The sequence below is a fragment of the Eubalaena glacialis genome, chromosome 13, assembly GCF_028564815.1.
Source record: "Eubalaena glacialis isolate mEubGla1 chromosome 13, mEubGla1.1.hap2.+ XY, whole genome shotgun sequence".
Classification (NCBI taxonomy): domain Eukaryota; kingdom Metazoa; phylum Chordata; class Mammalia; order Artiodactyla; family Balaenidae; genus Eubalaena; species Eubalaena glacialis.
Genome location: NC_083728.1, coordinates 69,102,080 through 69,127,155, shown reverse-complemented (window position 1 = coordinate 69,127,155; position 25,076 = coordinate 69,102,080). Strand labels below are relative to the sequence as shown.

General features: G+C 45.8%; 2 protein-coding genes across 5 annotated transcripts in view; one reads left to right on the top strand and one right to left on the bottom strand.

Annotated features, from left to right (window-relative positions):
- The window catches only part of LOC133104509 (BOS complex subunit NOMO1), a 52,077-nt gene extending 48,437 nt beyond the window's left edge, over nucleotides 1–3,640 (bottom strand). Inside the window, exons 1-2 of the mRNA XM_061210352.1 lie at nucleotides 3,367–3,640; nucleotides 168–257 (exon numbers count right to left, since the gene is read on the bottom strand). Of these exons, the coding sequence (XP_061066335.1) occupies nucleotides 168–257; nucleotides 3,367–3,531 (255 nt within the window). The 5' untranslated portion in view covers nucleotides 3,532–3,640. The remainder of the gene's footprint in view (nucleotides 1–167; nucleotides 258–3,366) is intronic.
- Nucleotides 3,641–6,129: 2,489 nt separating this feature from the next.
- ABCC6 (ATP binding cassette subfamily C member 6) overlaps nucleotides 6,130–25,076 on the top strand; it is a 61,697-nt gene continuing 42,750 nt past the window's right edge. For 2 of the 4 annotated variants that reach the window (XM_061208776.1, XM_061208775.1), the window contains exons 1-7: nucleotides 6,130–6,440; nucleotides 7,313–7,495; nucleotides 14,742–14,867; nucleotides 15,021–15,149; nucleotides 18,005–18,130; nucleotides 19,366–19,427; nucleotides 22,017–22,148. In XM_061208776.1, the coding sequence (XP_061064759.1) occupies nucleotides 6,405–6,440; nucleotides 7,313–7,495; nucleotides 14,742–14,867; nucleotides 15,021–15,149; nucleotides 18,005–18,130; nucleotides 19,366–19,427; nucleotides 22,017–22,148 (794 nt within the window). In that variant the 5' untranslated portion in view covers nucleotides 6,130–6,404. Of the gene's footprint in view, nucleotides 6,441–7,312; nucleotides 7,533–14,741; nucleotides 14,868–15,020; nucleotides 15,150–18,004; nucleotides 18,131–19,365; nucleotides 19,428–22,016; nucleotides 22,149–25,076 lie in introns of those variants that run through there. The other 2 variants (XM_061208777.1, XM_061208778.1) reach the window with 2 other exon arrangements.

Below are 25,076 nucleotides of genomic sequence, written 5' to 3'. Positions count from 1 at the left end.
GTTCATAAGCTTGGCCAGAATTTGGCCAGAATTACCATACTCCACTTACAACTTACAAAACATGAGTATTTGCACATGTGGGAAAGCCACTCTCCCAGTTAGCGCAGCCCTGTGGGTCACACTGACAACTTCCCATTGTAAAAGACTAAAGTACTCTCTCCTCTTACCTTATCATACAAAGGGATCATAAAGTAACCATTGATAGGGGCACAGTCTGTCTGGTATTTCAAAGTCCCATGCTTGGTGTACAACTTTATCTAGAAAGGAAGGAAAGAAAAGAGAAGTCATAATATCACTGTTGAGAATTAGCTACATATAATGCACCTGAATGCATTCAGTCAAAATGCATTTGCTGAGGACCTACCATATGAAGCTACTAACACTGGGCATTAGGACAGAGGGAAATAAGACAAGTGTCCCCAAAATAATGTGATTTGATATTTTTCAGGTTAGAAACTACCTCCCAAAGTCATATTTTTTCAATGCTTTTCAGTTTATTTTAGTGTCTGTCTCTACGTTGTTTCTGGGTCTAAAACAAATTTTCAAATTTTGCTGTTAGTAAGGGGCTTGTTAAAATGCAATTCCTGGGGCGGGTTGGATTGGAAGTTTGGGACTAGCAGATGCAAGCTGTTATATATAGAATGGATAAACAACAGGTCCTACTGTATAGCACAGGGATCTATTTTCAATATCCTGTAATAAACCTGAATGGAAAAGAATATGAAAAAGAATATATATATATATATATATATATATATATATATATATATATGTATAACTGAATCACTTTGCTGTACACCAGGAACTAAACACAACACTGTAAATCAACTATACTTCAATTTTTTGTAAAGTACCTTAAAAAAAAAATGCAATTTCTGAGCCCCACGTCTGTTTCTAAAATAGAAGGTCTGAGGTGAGGGCCAGGGATCTGTATTATTTACCCCAAAGAGTCCCAATGCTTGGAGTAACATCCATCTAGAAACTTTTAATGTTAATAATCTGTAACTATGATAACAGAATTGGGTCACACCAGCTAAGAAGATGTATAAAGCAGCAGACTCAGAACGCGTGCACTTAGGAAAGGAACACAGTGAAATTACGTACAGACTGCAGGCTCCCCGTGGGCAGTGACCACGGCTTACATTCCATGGCGCCTGGGTGAGTGTCTTATTTAGTGTAAGTACTCAATAAACACTCAAACTTGTTCACAGGCCATAAAGAAATTCAGATGCATGCACTTAAAGCAGGGACTGAAAATCCAGCTGTCCAGAGGGGCCATGGAAGTCCTATCAAGGGGCATTCACCTAAAGACAGATCGCTACTTAACCCAAGCCAAGTTTTGCAGCCCAAAGATCAGCTGGTTTTCCAGAGAAATCAGGAATGCAGTTTTTAATGTGAAATCTCCTGATTGTTAAAAGAATTAGCAACCAACATAGTTTTTCTTTTTTAGGGATTTCTGTCTGCTCTGTTCACTGAACTGAATATCCCCACCAGACACAAGGCTTCTGCACATGCCGGGGCTCACTCAACAGTTACTGACTGAATGAATATGATGGAAAAACACCCAGAAGGGAAGAGAGCTGGAGAAGAGTGAAGGTAGTTTTACTGGGACACAGAAAACACAATCAAGAAATGATTGCGAAATATCTTATTTACATTTCTTTCATAAAGCACAGGTCAGGGCACAGAATGGCAATATACATTACACATATGAAACACCTCATTTCACAATCAGAAATTAAGAAAGAATGAGTGTCTCAGACCACCTGGACAGGCAGCCCTGGGGCTCAGGGAACACATTTCATACTAGGTCACAAAACCCGCCCTCTGCTCTCAAGGTCACTATTAGTGTTTGGGGTGGGAGTGCCCCTTACTGCCTTCACTTTCCTCCTGGAGCCCCAGGAAACTACAAGTTGCAAAGCTTTTCCAGGCAGCTTCTGGAATGTCCTGTGCCCACAACCCGGGAGGTGGCATGGGCACCCAGAGATCCTAGGAGCCCTGCCACTGTCAGTGGGTAGATTCATTAAACGCCTGACTTTTTAAGACCAATCGTCTTGAAGGTGACGATTGATTAACTTCTTTAGAAAATACATGATGCTGGGTTCCGCTGCCTCTCACCCAACACCATCTTACAGGAATAAAAATTGGGACTTGGAGCAAGGTCAGGTCAAAGAGCTAGTGGGATGTGAATCTACTTCCTCCCCCTCCCCCAATCCTCAGTAACCTACTTTGTAGAACACACTGGTCCAACCCTTCACCGCAGCCCTCCAGCTACCAGCACAGAAGCAGCTCAATGTGCTTTCAGACAGACAGCCTTTGGGGTCTTAGTCCCCACTCCCTTCTCTTTTTCAGCCACTTCCTTTTTTCTCTCTCAAATTCCCTTTTCTGCCCCATCATCAGTACCCTCCTGAAACGGAAGCCAGCCCTCCCTCGGGTCCCTTCCCATCTGTCCTGTAAGTGACTTTCTATCCCTATCTCCATCTATCTCCCTTCTTCTTCACAAGCTTTCTGGGTCATAATTCCACTAGGCTAATAATCATCTAACTGAACAGGGCTTTGCAACTTAATAAAAAGACTTCTGCACAAATCTCTAGTGTAATTCCAATAACTACCCAGTACAGGCAGCTGACAACTCTCCATTTTCAGAGGAAAAGGGGTCCCATGGGGGAAACCAGGAAAATTAAAAATACAGTTTCCCAGCCCCAGAGATGCCAAGAGAGATCTACTGGGTCAGGATCTCTGGGATGGGAATCCACGCTCTTTAAAAGCTCCCCAGGGGGGTTGGAGGAGCAGTGGATTAGAACTTTGCGGGGACTCTCTCTTGTGTGGGTAAGACTTGCTGTCTCTAGGTTCTGGAATATAGGTTTCAGAAATCTGAGTTTCAGGAGGTCTGGGTTCCTAGGGGTTTGAGCATCTGGGGTTATCAGACCTAAGGGGTCTGGGTCCTGCTGAGACTGGGTTTTAAGAGATCTGGGGCCTGGATTCTGGGGATCTGGAGTTTAGGTTTTGAAGAATCTGGGGTCTTGATTTGCAGGATCCTTAGTTTTGCGTGACCTAATAAAAGTTTTAGACCACCATCATCGTCACCAAAAATGTCCCTCACACCCATGTGCACATACCTTCGGGGCCCCGCCCCCGGCCCCACTCCGTAGCTGACCCCAAGATAAGAACCCCCACTCCAGCGCGACTGGAGAGGAGTTGGTGGAAACCCGCGGAGAGCGGCGCCTTTAAAAAGGAAAGGACTCCCAGAGTGGGGGGCTGGTGGCAACTGCCTGGTGTCAGAGGCGAGGCCACCGCGGCTCAGAGAGGTTGAGCGATTGGCCCGGGGTCACACAGCGAGCTCCGGGCCGCGGGGCGGGCGCTCACCTCGATGAGCGAGTAGTTGATCTCCACGTCCGACTTGACGAAGCCCCCGCAGCCCACCACGATGTCCTCGGAGCCGCGCGCCGGCCCCACGCCGCTCAGCAGCAGCACCACGGTGGCGACCACCACCACCGACCCCGGCGGCCCCACGCCCCGGCGCTCCCGCATGGCCCTGCCTCTGCTGCCAGACGCTCTGCTGCCAGACCCTCCGCAGGCCTCCAGGTCCCGCCCCTCAAACCGCACGCGGCCCGCGGCTTCCTCCTCCGCGGGCGGCTGACAGCCCAGTCCCCGCCCCGACCCGGCCGCGCGTGCGCGATCCGGCCCCAAGCCCACGCCCCCAGGCAAAAGAATTATGGCGCATGCTCAGCAACAAAACGAGACCATTTGTGCCCTCTGGAGGCCTGGAGGACTCCGCGCACCGTCTGGCAGGTGCAGTTGCAAGGTGTGTGTGTACAGTCATAAACTACAAAGCTAAACCCTACTTTGGAATTCAGTAGCACTGAAATTGGAAAGGACGAGAGACTGTTGATCGAAGTATCCAACAACTTTCCCGAATCTTTTTGACAGTAAATTTCACAAGTATAATCTCAAACCCCTTTTAGGGATTTGTGTCAACTGGTGTATTTTTCCGTGATAAATGATGAATTAGTTTTTTTTTAAAGAAAAACATGTCATTTAAGTTCAGCATAATATTTAAAAGGTATTTAAATTTTATTTAATCCCAGCTCTAATAACATTTGTATAGAAACAAACTTTGAGGGTTTTCCCCCAGTAAGCAAGAGATGCATGCAGTTTGACTTACTTTGAACTAGCTCTGTGAGACGATGCATGATTTGTCTGCAAATAAGTTCAAAAATCAGCACGTTATATTTTGTCCTAAGACTGAGTGTATAACATAGTGTAGATGAACTACAAGTCACCACATCAAAATAGACAAAAATTGCTTTTCTGACCTGATATTTGAAAGTCTTCCATTTTACTCCTGAAAACATCAAGTGCTTTATTTGGATAGTTTTTAATACTTTGTTTCTAAATGATGAGGTAAAAGAGAAGATTTCCCACTGAAATTTGCCATTGTGGCTAAAATTCAAGCAATATAATACAATTATGAATCACAGTGATTTTAAACTACACAATGGTCAAAACCTTCACAGTGGCTACAATGCAACGATACACCCACTGAGGATTTCAATCATGAGCGCATCAGATTTCTGCTTCTCACTCTGCATTCTCACTCCAAATACAGTGAGATTCTCAACTGTTCAATTATAAAGAGAAACTATTTAAATAATGGTTTTATTTTCTGAGGTTCATTATTTATCATTACAATGGAAACAGATGCCCTTTACTCTCCCTAACATAAATCCCTGGTTTGTCTTAGCAAATCACCAGGGGGGTGAAAGCCATCGATTAGGAAATGCTGGCCTATGGAATCCTCTTATCTTACAGAATGGTAAACCGAGGCCCAGAGAGGGAAAGGGACTTATCTAGGGCTCCGCACACAGCCATGTGTTGTTCAGAGAGCTGGAAAGTAGGCTTTGGGATGCCCGGGTTCTGTTCTTGGCTCACCTGCTGATTTCCTCTGTGTTCTTCCTGCCTTCCTAACCATTCTCCCTCAAACTTTCACCATTCCCCTCAAATTCATCTTCAGGTATATAAAGAAATAAAGCACTAGGACTGTGGCAATGCCAGCTGGAGCGGGGCTTTCAGGGAGAGGGGGCTCAAGCCTCCCCATAATTTCCATCAGCCGCCACCAAAACCACCTCAAATAAACAGACGCGATCTGAATGTAAACAGCAGACCATCCACACTCAGCCTCAAGACAGATCCCTGAGTTTCTGTGTCGCTGCTCTTCCAGAACTCCCAGGCAGGAGGACAGCTGAAGGCATACTGCCTAGGTGCCAGACCAGGGTTGGAGAAACTCAGAAAAGAAAAGGGGAAAAGGCCAGGGAACCCATGCTGTGGAAGCCCTGCCGGAGGCGGGAAAAAGGACAAGAAGTAACAGGGCAGCATGGAGAGTGCAAAGGATTTGAATTCTTCACTCAAACTGAGCACCTGTGCTTGTCGGTCTGAAAAAGCTGAGTCTTTCCTTCCTATCTTGAAAGGAATACATGCTCATTGCAGAAGGAAAGAAAATAGAAAAGGGAAAGCAAGGAAAAAGAAAAATTAGGATTCCCATGACCACTGCTTTAGAGCATTTCCATCTTTTTGTCTATGCATATATGTTACATAGAGTCATCTCCCAAAAGAACTCGTGGCTGGGGACACACCTTGCTCTAAGACCCAGAAGAAGAAGGTAAATGACTTGACTTCCTTCCCCACTTTCCCCAACTTAAGCATATACTTTTTTCCTTCGGAAACATATCACAGGCTATTTTGTATTATAATCTCTTTTTTCCACTTAGCATTTAGCAACCATATTTCCGTATTAAATATATTTCTGCAATGGCGCTTTGAACCACGGCTTAGTAACCTAGGGATGAAATAATACTACTAATGCTAATAAGAGCTAACTCCGCTTGCGCGTTTACTGTGTGCCTGGCACTGTGCTAGACACTTTGTTGGTCATCTTAAAATCTTCCCCCCACCCTAGAGGCAGACAATGTCCATCCCACAGGTGAGGAGACTGAGGCTCTTACTAACCAGGCGGTGCCCCCATCCCCCATGCCGGTTGTTGGACATGTGCACACCTGTTGGGTTCACATCAGGATAAATTCCTGGAATTGTTGGTCCACAGTATTCGGGAAGCTTGCGACGACATTTGTTCCGGGGGAAGGGGGGTTATATGGGGATGCCGCTGCACTTTCTGGGGCTCCGGGATCCCCTCCCCCGCTGCCTGCTGGGGCCTCCCTTAGCGCCCCTCCACCTCGCCTCCTTTCACCCCTTCGCGCCCCACCCCCACCGCGCGGCCGGACCTTGCACGGGGCCTCGCAATCCCGGCGCTCGAATCCCCGCCCCTTGCACGGCGGAACGCGGCCAAGGAAGCTGTCCAGGGACCCACCGACAGTCTGACAGACTGACTGACGGACGCACGGCGCCCGATGGCCGCTCCTGGCGAGCCGTGCGCGGGCCCGGAGGTGAGTGTCTCCATCCCGCCCCACTCTCCTTTTCGGGCTCGAGAGATCTCTTGGGCAGGGGAGGGGAGATACCTCCAAACTCCTGGCCGGGAGGGGAGGAGACCTGCCAGCCTAACCGCAGGGCGGGGCGACCCCCTTAACCAAGCTGGTCCCCCAAAGAACCCAGCCATGTTAAAGGGGCCTACTAGACCCGCCCCACCCCTCTCTGGTTCCTGTCTCATCAAAGGGTTCTAGTGGGAGGGTGGCAGTGATGCAGTAGGGGGAGAATTAAAGCAGCCGCGTCTTCTAAACTCACATTCACACTTCTCAGATAAGGGAAGGCCAGCAGAAGGTCTGAGATAAGAATTACAGATGGCCACCTCCAGTAGAACAAGCTTCGGGGTCAGACAGGCCAGCATGGACTCAGCTCTGCCACTTCCTATTTGTGTGGGCCTGAAGGAGTCTGTTCCCCCACCCCGCAACCCCATGCCTCAGTTTCTGGTCTATGAAATGGGGACAGTAATACCTACCTCCTATAGTGGTTATAAGTCTGTGCCCAACACTCATCAGAGAGCCCAGGTCTTCTAGATTCTAGGACCGGACTGCCTTGGTTCAGATCCCAGCACCACCACTGTCCAACTGGGTGACATCACCCAACTTACTCAACCTCTCTGGGCCTCAGCTGCCTCATCTGCAAAATCAGTATGACTGCATCTACTTCATAAGACTGGGGTTAGGGCTAAAGAAGTTGAGAATTATGAAGTACTCTAAAGAGTGCTTAGCACATTTTCATGTAAATGTTAGGGGTCCAAAGAGTTGCCTGGCCCCCTAAGCAGGTGAGTTTGGGACCCCTGCGTTGTACCATCATAAGAGTCACCCTGGTGTTCCCTCAGGTCTGGAACCAGACGGAGCCCCAGCCCGCCGCTGCCCGCCTGCTGAGCCTGTGCTTCCTGAAAACGGCAGGGGTCTGGGTGCCCCCTATGTACCTCTGGGTCCTTGGCCCCATCCACCTCCTCTACATCCACCACCATGACAAGGGCTACCTCCAGATGTCCCGCCTCTTCAAGGCCAAAATGGTAGCCACTGCCCCTGGGAGCCTGTAACCAGACAATGGTAGGGGGTCGGGGGGAACAGGCTGGAACCTGGTAGAGACCCCAAAGTAGACACTTCTTCTATCAAGGAGCACACAGCGTGGGGACAAGAAGGGACCCTGTTAATCAAACAGAGCAATACCCCAGAGGCTACAGAGGGAAACTCAGTGGAATAGATTCTCCCAAACAGATCTGGTAATAATAAAAACCATACATCCACAAACACACCCCCGGACACCCACACATCCAGTTTATGGCCATCACAGCCCAGCATTCCCCAAAGTGTGCAGTGTACACTCCTGGAATACACAAGGTGATTCTAGGGCCATGCTAGGATGAACCTTTTAAATGTTTAACAGCTATGCATTGATTTTTGTGTTTCCCCACTGGCGGTACTAAAGAACAGTTCTTAAAATTGTTATGTATTTATTTGACAGTGTTAGAAAAACACTGGCATTGCAAGTGTGAGCTTTTCTGCTCATCCTCCCGTTCTCCAGACTTCTACAAGAATGCCCTCCAAGGTTCATTTATTCCCATACCACCTTGTAAATTTTTGACCTGTTGCCGACCACCTATCCAGGGTTGGCACACTCTTCCTTAAAGGGCCAGATAGTACATGCCTGAGGCTTTGAGGATCATGTGGTCTCTGTCCCCACTACTCAATTCTGCTCTTGCAGCAGGAAAGCAGCCACAGACAACAGTAAACAAATAGATGTGACCGTGTTTCAATAGAAGTTTATTTATAGTCACTACAATTTGCATTTCATATAATTTTCACATGTCATGACATATTAGACTTTTTAAAGTTTTGTTCAATGATTGAAAAATGTCAAAACCATTCTTAGCTCAGAGGTGATACAAAAACAGGCAGGAGGCCAAACTCAGCCTGCAAGTGGTAGTTTGACCCCTGCTTGAGACTAACTGAAATGTTCAATAGTTTCTCCAGTGTGCCCAGGTCTGCCCACTTTCTTTTTTTTTTTTTTTAAACTTTATTGAAGTATAATTGCTTTACAATGGTGTGTTAGTTTCTGCTTTATAACAAAGTAAATCAGTTATACATATACATATGTTCCCATATCTCTTCCCTCTTGCATCTCCCTCCCTCCCACCCTCCCTATCCCACACCTCTAGGTGGTCACAAAGCACCGAGCTGATCTCCCTGTGCTATGCGGCTGCTTCCCACTAGCTATCTATTTTACATTTGGTAGTGTATATATGTCCATGACACTCTCTCACCCTGTCACATCTCACCCCTCCCCCTCCCCATATCCTCAAGTCCATTCTCTAGTAGGTCTGTGTCTTTATTCCCGTCTTGCCTCTAGGTTCTTCATGACATTTTTTTTTTCCTTAGATTCCATATATATGTGTTAGCATACTGTATTTCTTTTTCTCTTTCTGACTTACTTCACTCTGTATGACAGACTCTAACTCCATCCACCTCATTACAAATACCTCCATTTCATTTCTTTTTATGGCTGAGTAATATTCCATTGTATATATGTGCCACATCTTCTTTATCCATTCATCCGATGATGGGCACCTAGGTTGCTTCCATGTCCTGGCTATTGTAAACAGAGCTGCAATGAATATTTTGGTACATGACTCTTTCTGAATTATGGTTTTCTCAGGGTATATGCCCAGTAGTGGGATTGCTGGGTCGTATGGTAGTTCTATTTTTAGTTTTTTAAGGAACCTCCATACTGTTCTCCATAGTGGCTGTATCAATTTACATTCCCACCAACAGTGCAAGAGTGTTCCCTTTTCTCCACACCCTCTCCAGCATTTATTGTTTCTAGATTTTTTGATGATGGCCATTCTGACCGTTGTGAGATGATACCTCATTGTAGTTTTGATTTGCATTTCTCTAATGATTAATGATGTTGAGCATTCTTTCATGTGTCTGTTGGCAATCTGTATATCTTCTTTGGAGAAATGTCTATTTAGGTCTTCTGCCCATTTTTGGATTGGGTTGTTTGTTTTTTTGTTATTGAGCTGCATGAGCTGCTTGTAAATCTTGGAGATTAATCCTTTGTCAGTTGCTTCATTTGCAAATATTTTCTCCCATTCGGAGGGTTGTCTTTTGGTCTTGTTTATGGTTTCCTTTGCTGTGCAAAAGCTTTTAAGTTTCATTAGGTCCCATTTGTTTATTTGTGTTTTTATTTCCATTTCTCTAGGAGCTGGGTCAAAAAGGATCTTGCTGTGATTTATGTCATAGAGTGTTCTGCCTATGTTTTCCTCTAAGAGTTTGATAGTGTCTGGCCTTACACTTAGGTCTTTAATCCATTTTGAGTTTATTTTTGTGTATGGTGTCAGGGAGTGTTCTAATTTCATACTTTTACATGTACCTGTCCAATTTTCCCAGCAGCACTTATTGAAGAGGCTGTCTTTTCTCCACTGTATATGCTTGCCTCCTTTATCAAAGATAAGGTGACCATATGTGCGTGGGCTTATCTCTGGGCTTTCTATCCTGTTCCATTGATCTATATTTCTGTTTTTGTGCCAGTACCAAACTGTCTTGATTACTGTAGCTTTGTAATATAGTCTGAAGTCAGGGAGCCTGATTCCTCCAGCTCCATTTTTCGTTCTCAAGATTGCTTTGGCTATTCGGGGTCTTTTGTGTTTCCATACAAATTGTGAAATTTTTTGTTCTGGTTCTGTGGAAAATGCCAGTGGTAGTTTGATAGGGATTGCATTGAATCTGTAGATTGCTTTGGGTAGCAGAGTCATTTTCACAATGTTGATTCTTCCAATCCAAGAACATGGTATATCTCTCCATCTATTTGTATCATCTTTAATTTCTTTCATCAGTGTCCTATAATTTTCTGCATACAGGTCTTTTGTCTCCTTAGGTAGGTTTATTCCTAGATATTTTATTCTTTTTGTTGCAATGGTAAACGGAAGTGTTTTCTTAATTTCACTTTCAGATTTTTCATCATTAGTATACAGGAATGCAAGAGATTTCTGTGCATTAATTTTGTATCCTGCTACTTTACCAAATTCATTGATTAGCTCTAGTAGTTTTCTGGTAGCATCTTTAGGATTCTCTATGTATAGTATCATGTCATCTGCAAACAGTGACAGCTTTACTTCTTCTTTTCCGATTTGGATTCCTTTTATTTCTTTTTCTTCTCTGATTGCTGTGGTTAACACTTCCAAAACTATGTTGAATAATAGTGGTGAGAGTGGGCAGCCTTGTCTTGTTCCTGATCTTAGTGGAAATGGTTTCAGTTTTTCACCATTGAGGACAATGCTGGCTGTGGGTTTGTCATATATGGCCTTTATTATGTTGAGGTAAGTTCCCTCTATGCCTACTTTCTGCAGGGCTTTTATCATAAATGGGTGTTGAATTTTGTCGAAAGCTTTCTCTGCATCTATTGAGATGATCATATGGTTTTTCTCCTTCAATTTGTTAATATGATGTATCACGTTGATTGATTTGCATATATTGAAGAAACCTTGCATTCCTGGGATAAACCCCATTTGATCATGGTGTGTGATCCTTTTAATGTGCTGTTGGATTCTGTCTGCTAGTATTTTGTTGAGGATTTTTGCATCTATGTTCATCAGTGATATTGGCCTGTAGTTTTCTTTCTTTGTGACATCTTTGTCTGGTTTTGGTATCAGGGTGATGGTGGCCTCGTAGAATGAGTTGGGGAGTGTTCCTCCCTCTGCAATATTTTGGAAGAGTTTGAGAAGGATAGGTGTTAGCTCTTCTCTAAATGTTTGATAGAATTCGCCTGTGAAGCCATCTGGTCCTGGGCTTTTGTGTGTTGGAAGATTTTTAATCACAGTTTCAATTTCAGTGCTTGTGATTGGTCTGTTCATATTTTCTATTTCTTCCTGGTTCAGTCTCGGCAGGTTGTGCATTTCTAAGAATCTGTCCATTTCTTCCAGGTTGTCCATTTTATTGGCATAGAGTTGCTTGTAGTAATCTCTCATGATCGTTTGTATTTCTGCAGTGTCAGTGGTTACTTCTCCTTTTTCATTTCTAATTCTATTGATTTGAGTCTTCTCCCTTTTTCTCTTGGTGAGTCTGGCTAATGGTTTATCAATTTTGTTTATCTTCTCAAAGAACCAGCTTTTAGTTTCATTGATTTTTGCTATTGTTTCCTTCATTTCTTTTTCATTTATTTCTGATCTGATCTTTATGATTTCTTTCCTTCTGCTAGCTTTGGGGTTTTTTTGTTCTTCTTTCTCTAATTGCTTTAGGTGCAAGGTTAGGTTGTTTATTCGAGATGTTTCCTGTTTCTTGATGTAGGCTTGTATTGCTATAAACTTCCCTCTTAGCACTGCTTTTGCTGCATCCCATAGGTTTTGGGTGGTCGTGTCTCCATTGTCATTTGTTTCTAGGTATTTTTTGATTTCCCCTTTGATTTCTTCAGTGATCACTTCGTTATTAAGTAGTGTATTGTGTAGCCTCCATGTGTTTGTATTTTTTACAGATCTTTTCCTGTAATTGATATCTAGTCTCTTAGCGTTGTGGTCGGAAAAGATACTTGATATGATTTCAATTTTTTAAAATTTACCAAGGCTTGATTTGTGACCCAAGATATGATCTATCCTGGAAAATGTTCCATGAGCACTTGAGAAAAATGTGTATTCTGTTGTTTTTGGGTGGAATGTCCTATAAATATCAATTAAGTCCATCTTGTTCAATGTATCATTTAAAGCTTGTGTTTCCTTATTTATTTTCTGTTTGGATGATCTGTCCATTGGTGAAAGTGGGGTGTTAAAGTCCCCTACTATGATTGTGTTACTGTCGATTTCCCCTTTTATGGCTGTTAGTATTTGCCTTATGTATTGAGGTGCTCCTATGTTGGGTGCATAAATATTTACAATTGTTATACCTTCCTCTTGGATCGATCCCTTGATCATTATATAGTGTCCTTCTTTGTCTCTTGTAATAGTCTTTATTTTAAAGTCTATTTTGTCTGATATGAGAATTGCTACTCCAGCTTTCTTTTGATTTCCATTTGCATGCAATATCTTTTTCCATCCCCTCACTTTCAGTCTGTATGTGTCTCTAGGTCTGAAGTGGGTCTCTTGTAGACAGCATATATATGGGTCTTGTTTTTGTATCCATTCAGCCAGTCTGTGTCTTTTGGTGGGAGCATTTAATCCATTTACATTTAAGGTAATTATCGATATGTATTTTCCTATTCCCATTTTCTTAAATGTTTTGGGTTTGTTATTGTAGGTGTTTTCCTTCTCTTGCGTTTCTTGCCTAGAGAAGTTCCTTTAGCATTTGTTGTAAAGCTGGTTTGGTGGTGCTGAACTCTCTCAGCTTTTGCTTGTCTGTAAAGGTTTTAATTTCTCCATCAAATCTGAATGAGATCCTTGCTGGGTAGAGTAACCTTGGTTGTAGGTTTTTCTCCTTCATCACTTTAAGTATATCCTGCCACTCCCTTCTGGCTTGCAGAGTTTCTGCTGAAAGATCAGCTGTTAACCTTATGGGGATTCCCTTGTGTGTTATTTGTTGTTTTTCCCTTGCTGCTTTTAATATGTTTTCTTTATATTTAATTTTTGATAGTTTGATTAATATGTGTCTTGGCGTGTTTCTCCTTGGATTTCTCCTGTATGGGACTCTCTGTGCTTCCAGGACTTGATTAACTATTTCCTTTCCCATATTAGGGAAGTTTTCAACTATAATCTCTTCAAATATTTTCTCAGTCCCTTTCTTTTTCTCTTCTTCTTCTGGGACCCCTATGATTCGAATGTTGGTGCGTTTAATGTTGTCCCAGAGGTCTCTGAGACTGTCCTCAGTTCTTTTCATTCTTTTTTCTTTATTCTGGTCTGCAGTAGTTATTTCCACCATTTTATCTTCCAGGTCACTTATCCGTTCTTCTGCCTCAGTTATTCTGCTATTGATCCCGTCTAGAGTATTTTTAATTTCATTTATTGTGTTTTTCATTGTTGCTTGGTTCGTCTTTAGTTCTTCTACGTCCTTGTTTAATGTTTCTTGCATTTTGTCTATTCTATTTCCAAGATTTTGGATCATCTTTACTATCATTATTCTGAATTCTTTTTCAGGTAGACTGACTATTTCCTCTTCATTTGTTAGGTCTGGTGTGTTTTGACCCTGCTCCTTCACCTGCTGTGTGTTTTTTTGTCTTCTCATTTTGCTTATCTTACTGTGTTTGGGGTCTCCTTTTCACAGGCTGCAGGTTCGTAGTTCCCGTTGTTTTTGGTATCTGTCCCCAGTGGCTAAGGTTGGTTCAGTGGGTTGTGTAGCATTCCTGGTGGAGGGGACTAGTGCCTGTGTTCTGGTGGATGAGGTTGGATCTTGTCTTTCTGGTGGGCAGGTCCACGTCTGGTGGTGTGTTTTGGGGTGTCTGTGGCCTTATTATGATTTTAGGCAGCCTCTCTGTTAATGCATGGGGCTGTGTTCCTGTCTTGCTAGTTGTTTGGCATAGGGTGTCCAGCACTGTAACTTGCTGGTCGTTGAGTGAAGCTGGGTCTTGATGTTGAGATGGAGATCTCTGAGAGATTTTCACCGTTTGGTATTACGTGGAGCTGGGAGGTCTCTTGTGGACCAGTGTCCTGAAGTTGGCTCTCCCACCTCAGAGGCACAGCCCTGATGCCTGGCTGGAGCACCAAGAGCCTTTCATCCACATTGCTCTTTTGGGAGGTCTGACGTCTTCTGCCAGCGTTCAGTGGGTGTTCTGTAGGAGCAGTTCCACGTGTAGATGTATTTCTAATGTATCTGTGGGAAGGAAGGTGATCTCCGCGTCTTACTCTTCCGCCATCTTGCCCCTCCCCCCTGCCCACTTTCTTGATTTCCCTTGTTCAAAAGAGAGACCAATGCGTCTTAGAGCAGGCCTGGAGACATACCAGTCCCAACAGAGAGTTCCTCCTTGATTTAATAGTAGGGAGGGAAAGAGACTTAAGGAGGGTATAACTTTTTCACCTAGAGAGTAAATTTCATTTCATGCTGTTCCTTCATCCCTAAAGCATCCTCCCATGCATTATGGGAGCACCGCTGGCATTTTGGATACCACCGAGTTGGCTTGGGCCCTTGTGGTGCATTATTTATATGACAGTTACAGGTCAAGATTGAGCTGCATCACCCCTTACAGCTTTTTCTTTCACGTCAGCACTGTTCAGTGATCACACTGGTACGTTACAGTGCCCCATCCAGAGCCACTGTCCAATTGGACCTGGGGTCACCGTCCAGTTGGCCGCCATCTTTCTTCCCCCCCACCCCCAGCCTTATCCAAATTTGTTTCCCCAGGTGCTTGGCTTCGCCCTCATAATCCTGTGTACCTCCAGCGTGTCTGTGACTCTTTGGAGAATCCGGCAGGGAACACCCCAGGCCCTAGAGTTCCTCATACACCCCACCGTGTGGCTCACCACAATGGTAAATGACATCCCCAGACCTGCTGGCTTGTTCCTAGCTGCTGCTTTTCCTGCCCTGGTGGAGGGCATGGGGCAGAGCGGGGCTCCTTCCCTACCCTCTCTTCCCCCACCCTTCCCTGCCTCTGTCCACCTCCCACCTGACTCTCTGGTCCAGAGCTTCGCCATGTTCCTGATCCACGCTGAGAGGAAGAAGGGGGTCCAGGCGTCCGGGGTGCTCTTTGGGTACTGGCTGCTCTGCTTTCTCTTCCCAGCCACCAGCACCGCCCAGCAGGCCTCGCAAGGGGTAAGTGGGGGCCTGGGCCACCTGGGAATCAGTAGGGCAGTTTCAGGCCTTGGGTCCCATCCTTCCTCCTTGCCTTTCCACCCATGGCTTATTCTCTACACAGAGACACACACACCATAAGTGCTTAAACTCAAGTGACACACAAACACATTTCACATAGAAGTTCCCATCATCCCATACCTTTTTAGCAACACAAATTCCCATTGTCTTACACACTCAAGTCACACACTTCACTTGCACACACTTGTATGAACCCATTCACGCATCACGCAACCACAGACTCTGAAACATCACACACAAACACACAAACACACACACTCGCCTGCACACGTCCACTCACACTTGCTGCCACCCAGGTGTGGCTATGCCTTCAAGCTCCTACAGGACTCAGGCACAAATGTCCCACATGCACACACTCACACACACTGCGTAGGCACTGAAACACTATTGGTTTGAAACCTCAGGGGTTCCCGGGTGAAATTAGAAACCGGCCCCATACACGGAGGGCCAGAAGAGACCAAAGAAAGAGGCAGCCACTGCAGATCAGTAGGTGACGATTTTAACGAGCAAGGGAACTTACCTATGAGGCTTGTCTTGGGCGATGCAAGAGAAGTTGATCTCTGCACCCACCTGCCAGAATCTTAACAGTTTATAGAAGATTTAACAGGGTTCAGTCACATGTACTGTCCAGAGGGTCTCATCAACACATTGCTCTTTCAAGGAAGGCTGCATCCTTGAAGTAGTTCCTAGTGCAGGAACACTGTGGCCACAATGCACATTTCAAGGACAGGGGAGGGGTGAGGAGCCTCCAATTGCTGGGTCCAGCTCACAGGTCAGCCAGCGGTCACGTCCTCTGGATGGCCTCCTCCAGCACACACCTGCACTCACTCTGACTCCATGTACCTGCACGTTTCCCCTCATTCTCACCTATTCTCACCCTCACCCGTGCTCCCATACATCCATATTTACACACTCATTTTGCACACTCACCCATATTTGTTTCCCTACCTGGGAGGCAGCGTTTCCATGTTAGAGGGCATGAGCTGCACAGAGAAAAATGTATAACCTCAACAAGCGTTTCTCAACCTCAGCACCCTTTACGTAATTCTCTTTTGGGTGGGGGCAGTGGGGGAGGTGTCCTGTGCACTGTAGGATGTTGCACAGCATCCCTGGCTTCCACCCACTAGATGCCAGTAGTACCACCCCATTACAGTAACCTGTGTCTACAGACAATGGCAAATGTCCCCTGGGGGCAAAATCTCCCAGTTGGCAACCACTTGCAAAGCTGGCGCACTCACCCAAGACGTCGGATAAGGAAACCCATCAGAGGCTGCTGGTCATCATTTCAAGAGCCAAATGGTTACTCTGTCCTGCTCATAAAAGTAGAAGGCAGAGAAACACCTTCTGTCCTTAAGGACAGATTTCTTTACAAAGCAATTTTTGTAACTAATGGGAAAATTCCACAGGCCATCCACTGATTTATGAAAGGATGGGTTCCCACAGTTGACTTATCATTTAGCTGTTTGGAACACAGCATAGAAATAATACTATTGGGATCACCTATGCTCTGGAGCTCCATGTGCCAGGCCCTGTGGCAAGCACTTGACATCAGGAATCCAGTGAAGATTCTAATCGTCCTGTTTTAAAGATGAGGAGACTAAGGCTGAGAGAAGTGAGTGACTTCCTCAAGGTTATGCAGCTCAGGTCTGCAGAGCCAAGTCCATCTCACCCAAATTCAGAACAAACTTTCCAGTAGAAACGATGGTAAAAATGACACTATGGGGAATAATGTAGTTGGAATATCAGACTGTCTACTATCTGCCCCCAAAAAACAAAAATAAAAATTTAGTAGAAAAATTATGATTTGAAGCTAGGGCTCTTGTTTTAAGCCACAAAAACTCAACTCACACTAGCTTAAGGAAAAAAAGTCCAAGGGAATCTATTAGCTCATAGACTTGGGACCTGCCAGGCATAGAGGGTCCAGACATTTAAATAACACCACCAGATCTCCATTTCTCTCTGTCCCTTGGCTCTGCTTCATTTTCCAGTGGGATGGCAAGAAGAGCCCCAATTGCTCCAGACTTATGTTCCATCAGTAGCCAGGGGACTAGATGGTACTCATTAGTCAGGCCTCCATCACCTGCCCACCCCCTGGGATGGAATCAGTTCTGCATAAACCCCATACCTGAGCATGGGGGAAAAAATTAGCGTTCTCTGGCCAGAAGGGGCAAGGGATGCGAAAGCAATCATGGCACTGCAGCAAAAGCTCATGATCTGGATCAGATCATCTGTGTGGCCTTGATCAAGGTGCTATCACTCCCCTGAGCTTTGGTTTCCCAACGAGTAACACAGAGCAGGTAAACCCCAGCTGGGGTCAGGGTCGGGAGGAACTTGATGAGACAGTGCATGTAAAGACTCCAGCATGTGCCTGAGGCAGAGTAAATGCTCCATGAAACCAGCTCCCTTCTTAAACCAGAGAACACTGGCCACAAGGGAGTGGGACGGGAGATTGTGGGGGGAGGGGAAGGGGGTCCTTTATTGCACAAGGAGAAAGGCAAAGTGTCCCTTCAACTCATGTCCCGGTGCCTAAAGCCAGTTGTCACCTGGCTAAGGGCAAACACCCCGCCTGCCATTTGTATGGACAGAATATGCATAAGCCAGGTGTTTTCGAGAAGCCCAGGAACGCTGGGGGTTCTGACTTTCAAACCTGGCGGCTCCGGCCCCCTGCCTGGGCACTGCTCCCAGCATCAGAAACCCTGTTCAGCCTCCACCCCTTCTCCCCTTCCCCACACCCTCCCCAATCTCTGCTCCTCAAGAGCCCAGACTCAGTGGGTCTTCTGCTTTCTCTCCCACAGGATTTCCAGAGTGACCCCTTCCGCCACCTGTCAACCTACCTGTACTTGTCTCTGGTGGTGGCAGAGTTTGCGCTGTCTTGCTTCGCCGATCAACCGCCCTTCTTCCCTAAAAGGCCCCCGCAGCCTGTAAGTCACCACATCTCCAACCCAGTGCCTTGCTTGTCCCTGTCCCTCTTCTGTTCCATCTCAGCCCCCCCAAGTGATGGAAGGAAGTTAAACTAGAGCACAGGCCTTTGATTTTTTATTCATTCAGCCAAAAGCATATTACATGTCTACTCTATTCCATGGGTTGGCCAACTCTTTCTGTCCAAGATAGAAAATATTTTAGGCTTTGTGGGCCATACAGTGTCTGTATGGCAACTACTCAAGCCTGCTTTCATAGCACAAAAGCAGACACAGACACTATGTCAACAAAGGAGCATGGCTGTGTTCCAATAAAATTTTATTCACAGAGACAGGCAGTGGGCCGGATTTGGCCTGGGCGCTGCAGTTTGCCAACATGCTCTATGCCCCAGCTCGGTACTGAGGACCTATGGTGAACAAGCGATGTCTCTGTCCTCATGTAGCTAACACCCAAGTAGGGGAAGTAGACGTTAATCACACAATTACACAAACGTGTGGAAAATTGCAACTGGGACTGGTTGTAAAGATTCAAGATTAAAGTGACTTGCCCAGTAGAAATGCTCTGCAGGAGAAGTCCATGGTCCATGAGAGTTTACAACAGGTAACACTGAATAAGTCTGTGAAATCAGGAAAGAATTCTCTGAGAAAAAGACAGCTGAGCTGAGAAATCATCTAAAAAGATGCTCAACGGTTTGAACAATTAAGTTAAAACTGTAATAGGACTTTTTCCAGTGAGAGTAGCAGAAAAAAAATTAAAAATTGATAACAAGCTGCGATGGCAAAGATGTGGTAAAATGGGCACTCTCATGCCCTATTGATGAAGAGTATAAATCTGTGCGGTCTTCCTGGAGCTGCTGGTAAAATCTCACTTCCTCTTCACCTCCTTTCCACATTCACTGAAGGATATTGTTGAGGACATCTTGTCTGTGTCATGCATGGTCCTTGCTTTGAGAACTTCTTGGTCTCAGTATTACTAAAGTTGTTCTGAGCAACTGTTCGTTCTTACCTTGTAGGCACTTTCAGTCCTGTGGCCGAATCCCTTTTTGGCTTGCCTGCTAGGAAGCACCATGCCCTTTGGTATCTACTGTAGATAAGTAGGCAGGACATCTCAGTCTGTGCTTTCAGTATTAAGCTTGTGGTCAGTTCATCCTGTCTTCCTGCCCTTGGTTCTCCTTACCACATATGGCCATGGATTATGAGACCAAGTCCTCCCCCTTCTAAATCATTTGTCTTTGCAGAATCCATGTCCAAAGGCTGGGGCCTCCTTCCCCTCCAAGGCCATGTTCTGGTGGGTTTCTGGGTAAGTAAAGTAGCAGGGAAGGGGCTGGGGTGGTGCTCCCACTCACCTGCATTTGCTCCTCTTATTTGTCATCACAGCTTTTGCCCCAGGAGGTTTCCTCCGAAGCCTACCAAGGTCAGCCAGGCTTTCTCCATCCCAGCCTCCATGCTTCCTTCTCAGATTTTAGTGTGTCCACCATCCACATCCCATTCCCACTCACTCACTGGGGTGAGATCTGAGTTTGAATCCTGACTCTGTCTCTTAGCTGGCCATATCACAAGCATTCGGAGTCTCAGTTTTCCCCTCTGTAAAATGGGAACAGCACTACCTTCATTAAATGTAAAGTGCTTAGTGCTTGTACATGGAAGGCACTCAATAAAATCATATCTCTATCTAGTCATTCCACCAACATTTAATAAGCACCTATTATGTGCTAAGCACCAAGGATGAGGACGTACAACACCAATTCTTTACTCACTAGAGGCTCCCAGGCTGGTGGAGAAGACAGATGTTTCCCCAGGGTCAGCACACCAGGATGTGCCCACCTACTGGGCCCTCTCCTGACCACACCACAGTCAGATCACAGTCGCACCTAGATATGAATCCCAGCCCCACCACTTCCTGGCTGTGTGACCTTGGGCAAGCTACTTAACCTCTCTTTGCCTCAGTCTCTGCACTTGTAGAATGAGGATCATAATAGCATCTACCTCATAGGGCTTTGAGGATTAAATGAGATAAGGTTTGTGAAACACTTAGAACAGGATCTGGCCCATAATGAGTATTATATAAAGTGGTTGTTAAATAAATGAAGAATAGGATACTCTGAGGGTGTGGAATTGGTGAAAAGAGCATAGAAATCTGCTAAACTCTCCAGAGAGAATCTAGCCCTCTGTTTCCCAAATGTAGGTACTTACGGACCATTCTTCAAGCTTTTTGCCTTATTGGGGTATCACTCATACTCTATTTACTTAATGAATTTTCTTTAAATCAACTCACTTTTTCTACTTTAATAACCTTTTGAAAAGGAAACTTTCTATCTCTACCAAAATCAGAAAAATCTAGAATCCCTTGCCATGTAGAACACCAAAAATAATTTTAGTGAAAACCAAGTATTGTGAATGATTTCTGGATCCAAACTGTTGCTTGCCTGAGTTTGCTCTGCATTAGAAAAGGGAACCGGAAAAGTCTCAAAGAGGAGATCAAGACCAGCTCCAAACAAGACCTTCTCCTTGGTGTCAGGAGAAAGATGAAAGAGACCTAAAAAGTTAAGAACACTCCTGCTGTGGAAGTCTGCAGTCGTTAATTTCTTGTGTGTGCGTGTTGGTTTGAAAACTGTCCCCAGTAGACGGTAGGCTTGGAGAGATGGAAGAAAGAGGCAGCCACTCCAGACTGGTAGGAGGCAGGGTTAACAAGCAAGAGAACTTACATATGAGGCTTGTCTTGGGCGCCGCAATATGAGTAGCTCTCCGCACCTGCCCACCAGAATCTCAACAGTTTACAGAGGCCTTAACAGGGTTCAGACATATACACCGTCCAGATGGTATAACACTTAACTATTGCATTCTTGAAGTAGCTCCTAGTGTGAGACCAGTGGTCGGAATGTACATTCCAAGGACAGGGGAGGGAGGAGGCTCAGATTGCCTGGGTCCAGGTCACGGGTTCACAAGTGGTCACATCCTCTCGACCTCCTCCAACAATGCACCAACTACAGTCATCTCATATACCAGTCCCAAGCGCTGGGAAACACTCCTATTTTAAGGTGAGAAAATTGAGGTCCATTGCTGGGCACTGACTTGCCCAAGGTCACAGGGCTGAAAAGTAGTGATGTTTATTTGACAAATCTTGTGCCCTGAGCCAGGATGTGAGGATACAGAAGAGGGAGAATCAAGGCAAGTACTGTCTTTGCCCCTATGGAGCTTACTGTCCAGTGGAGGAGAAAGACTAAATAAATAATCAGACTGAAAAATTAAATAATGATAATTGCAGCAAGCATTATAAAGAAAAAGCTCAGGAAACTAGAGGATCTTGCAATGGGAGATTCTACCTGGACTTGGGTGTGGGGGGTCATCAAGTGGGCTTTTAAGGAAATCAGGTCTAGGCCAGAGGTGAAGGACAAGTAAGAAGTGGCAGGGAAAAAGTTTTAAGCAGAGTGACGTGCATGTGCAAAGGTCCTGAGGCCAGGTGGCTGGAGCAGTGACCGAGGAGGAGAATGGGTACATTTAAAGCTGAGGGAGGAGTTCAGGTTTCCTCCACAGTAATAGTTTTCAACTTTGGACTTCTGACTCCTAGGGAGGTTTATTTCCCCTGTCACAGGTCACCCTTTGGTTAAGTCACTTAATCTCTCTGAGCCTCTGTTTTCTTTCTTTTCTGTAAAATGGATCAATAGTAATCTACTGTATAGGCTCACGTGAGAATTAAATGAGATGTTCTTTGTAGACCGAGAAGTGCCCTCCAGTGTTAGTGCAGTTAGGTAAATTGCTTTCCTTGTACCGAGGGGCCAGCAGAGGTGCAGAGAGGTAAAGTGACTTACCTAGGGTCACACAGCTACCAAGCTAGGACCCTTCAGGGGTGGACACAGGAGGCGCTTGCTCTGGTGATCCTCTTTTACAGGTTAGTTTGGAGGGGCTACTGGAGGCCGCTGGGACCAAAAGACCTCTGGTCGCTTGGGAGAGAAAACTCCTCAGAAGAACTTGTTTCCCAGCTTGAAAAAGAATGGACAAGGAACTGCAGTGCAGCCCAGCGGTGAGTGTGTGGAAGATGGGAGCTCAGCCCGAAGCTTGGTTAGCAAATCACTTGACCCCAAATACAACCACGCCCCTACTCCAGGCTCCACCGCCACGGTCCCCTCCCTGTCAGCTGACCTCACTAAGCATTAGCAGGTCGGGCTCAAGATGCTTTTCCTCCCAGAGTGCTTTGCAGGTTCCAAAAGGATATTGACAGAGGGGGAGCCTCTCTAGGCTCCCAGAAGGAAGCTCGGATGGTGGGATGGAGGCAGGGAACAGAAGGACTATTTTAAGACTGGGGGTGGAGAGGTAGGTATGGTCCATAACATGCAGGCAACTACTCACTTATTACTTAACCTGAGTGATTAGTTTCCTGTCCTTTAGTTTTCTTATATGTTCAAGGGGGATACCATTAGCCCTAGCTCATAGCTTGTGGGAGATGAAAAAAAAAAAAAAGATTTATAGAAAAGAACTTAGCGAATTTCTTAAAAATGGTAAAAGTTCCAGCAATATCAGTTATCCAGAGGATTTCAATCTCTTTCTAGTCCTGCCCACTCTACCTCACTCTTGCCCTCTCTGGCATCTCTGGAAACTTCTGTGAAGTGCTCAGAGCCTGAGGAACCTGGTTTGTGAAACTTTGGTCTAGAGAAATAAGCTCTCAAATAGGATTAATTAAACCCGGGTTAAATGTAGCCCTGCCATCGAGTGGTTGATGACCTTGGACAAGTCGCTTGACCTCCCTGGAGCCAGGTATTTCAGGGCACAGACAAAAGTAGCTCTGTGGGAAGAGTTACAGGGTTCCCCTGCATACTCTATGATTTTGTGGTGTTTGTTATAGGTGGCTAAATCCCACAAATTAGAAGGAGCCAGAGAGAGACAGAGTCTGCTGGCTCACATAGCTGAGAAGGTAGGTCTGGCCTCAGGTGTGGCTGGATCCAGGACTTGCATGATGTCCAAATTCTTTCCCTCCGTCTCTCAGCTCAGCTGTTGTCTGGGCACTGGTCTCTCCATAAGGCCTGTGCTGTATCATGCCAACTCAGCAACCCCTACTACCATCCACATAGAAAATCCCAAGGAAGGCCTTTTATTGGCTGGCTTGAATCACGTTCCTCTCAGGGGCCAATCCCATGGCTGGAGAGCAGGCCCCGTAATTGGTGGTCCCTTCAGAGCCACACAGGGAGGGGAGGAGCTGCTCCCCAAAGGAAAGGAGTATGTTTTTCAAAAGGGGTAAGTAATATGAGCAAATCAAAACAGCAGCTCTCGCTCTCACCCCAGGCATATCTTGCTGTACTGTGAGTTTAAGCACAGCTTAAGTGAGTTTTGAGTGGCAGAATTAATTCAAAAGGACCCTGGAGGTCTTGTCTACCCTCTCCCAGCTCTGGCCTCCCCTGCCAGCCTGGGAATGATAGTCACCCAGTGTTAGAGCTAGCACATAGAAACATTCTCCAGAACAGTTTGAGAATCCGTGAACAACTGACAGGAAGAGAGGAGGATGGCAGTGTTATACAGAGATCTGGCTCAGGCATTTTCTAAGCTGACTGATTACACACCAAGAGAACTTTGGTTTTATTACTAAAATATTTTGCAACCTTCGGGGGAAGGGAGAGGACGTCATCTTAAGAGGTCACAGACCAATCTGTCTGCTGGCCAAGTCGGTCACAGGTGTGTTTGGCCAGCATGGTGTCTTGTTGTTCTTGTTGTTTAAGGTTTTTTTGTTTTGTTTTGTTTTTTAATAAGTTGCCAACATTTAAAATGTTGGAGATGTCACATGAAAATCTGGAATTTTGGCCTCTCTTAAAGTAGAATGGCAGTACTGGGCCACATCCCTGCATGGCAACAGGAGGGTGGATCTGGGTAGCAGCTTCCCCACTGAACAGGGCATGTGAGCTGCAGTCGCCACCACTCCCTTTTATATCCCCCAGCTTACACCTGGCCACTCACCCCCTGCCTTGGCCTGTGGTCATTTTTGGGTCCTGCACTAAATGGCTTTGGGACCACAGACCAAAGACCAGCCACCAGTCTAGAGACCTTCCCTGATGGAAAGTGAGACCAGCTAGAAAGGAAGAGGTTTGTTCCCAAGCCTGCAGGCTGAACACAGTGACTCAGAATTTTGGGGTGAGCAGCTAGAACAGAACAGAGCAAAACATCCAGCTGGAAAGAGGCTTTCGCAGTGGTCTCTTCACCCACCCCATTTTATGGATGGGAACACTGAGGCTCAGAGGGAAGGGCATTTGGACCTCGGTTTTCCTGCTCAAAGGCCAGGTTCTATCAACCAAACCAAATCATTTCCTTCCTCCCTCCCTCCCTCCTTCCCTTCCTTCCTTCCTTCCACAAATCTTTATCAATATCAAGCAGCAGGCCCTTTGCACACATCACTCCATCTGTTTTTTCCCATTCACTGGACAAGTATTTATTGAGCACCTATGCATTCAGGTGCTGAACTAGGTGCTGGGGGAAATACAAGTAAAAAGAAAATACAAGCAGAAAGCCTACCCACCTGAGTTCCACTTTGGGCGGGGCCGGAGGGGGGGGTGGCCCTGGTTGGCACTTGCCCAGTGGTCGCCCAGCCCAGTGGGTGTGCGGCACCAGCCGAGTCAGGACCAGCACCCAACATTTGGCATCGAGGCGCGCGGCGTGGACGCCATGCTGGCCTTGCCTCCGACCTGGCCCAACCCCAGGCAAATTGTGGGCGCCAAGGAGAGGCCACATCTCAGGGCTACAGAGGTGACAAGGGAGAGAGGTGAGCGCAGGGTTAGAAAAATGGCTGAATTGCAAATACCGGAAGGGGAGGCTGGGGGGCGGGGGTAGGCTTCAAGACGGGTAGAAAATTAACATTTGCTTATTTCTTAGCAAACCAGGTGGTAAAGACTGGTTCCTTATAGCCTCTTGTGCTAAAAATACCACTTTTCCTTTGGACTGCCTGCTGCGATTTGTCCCTCCCCTCCAT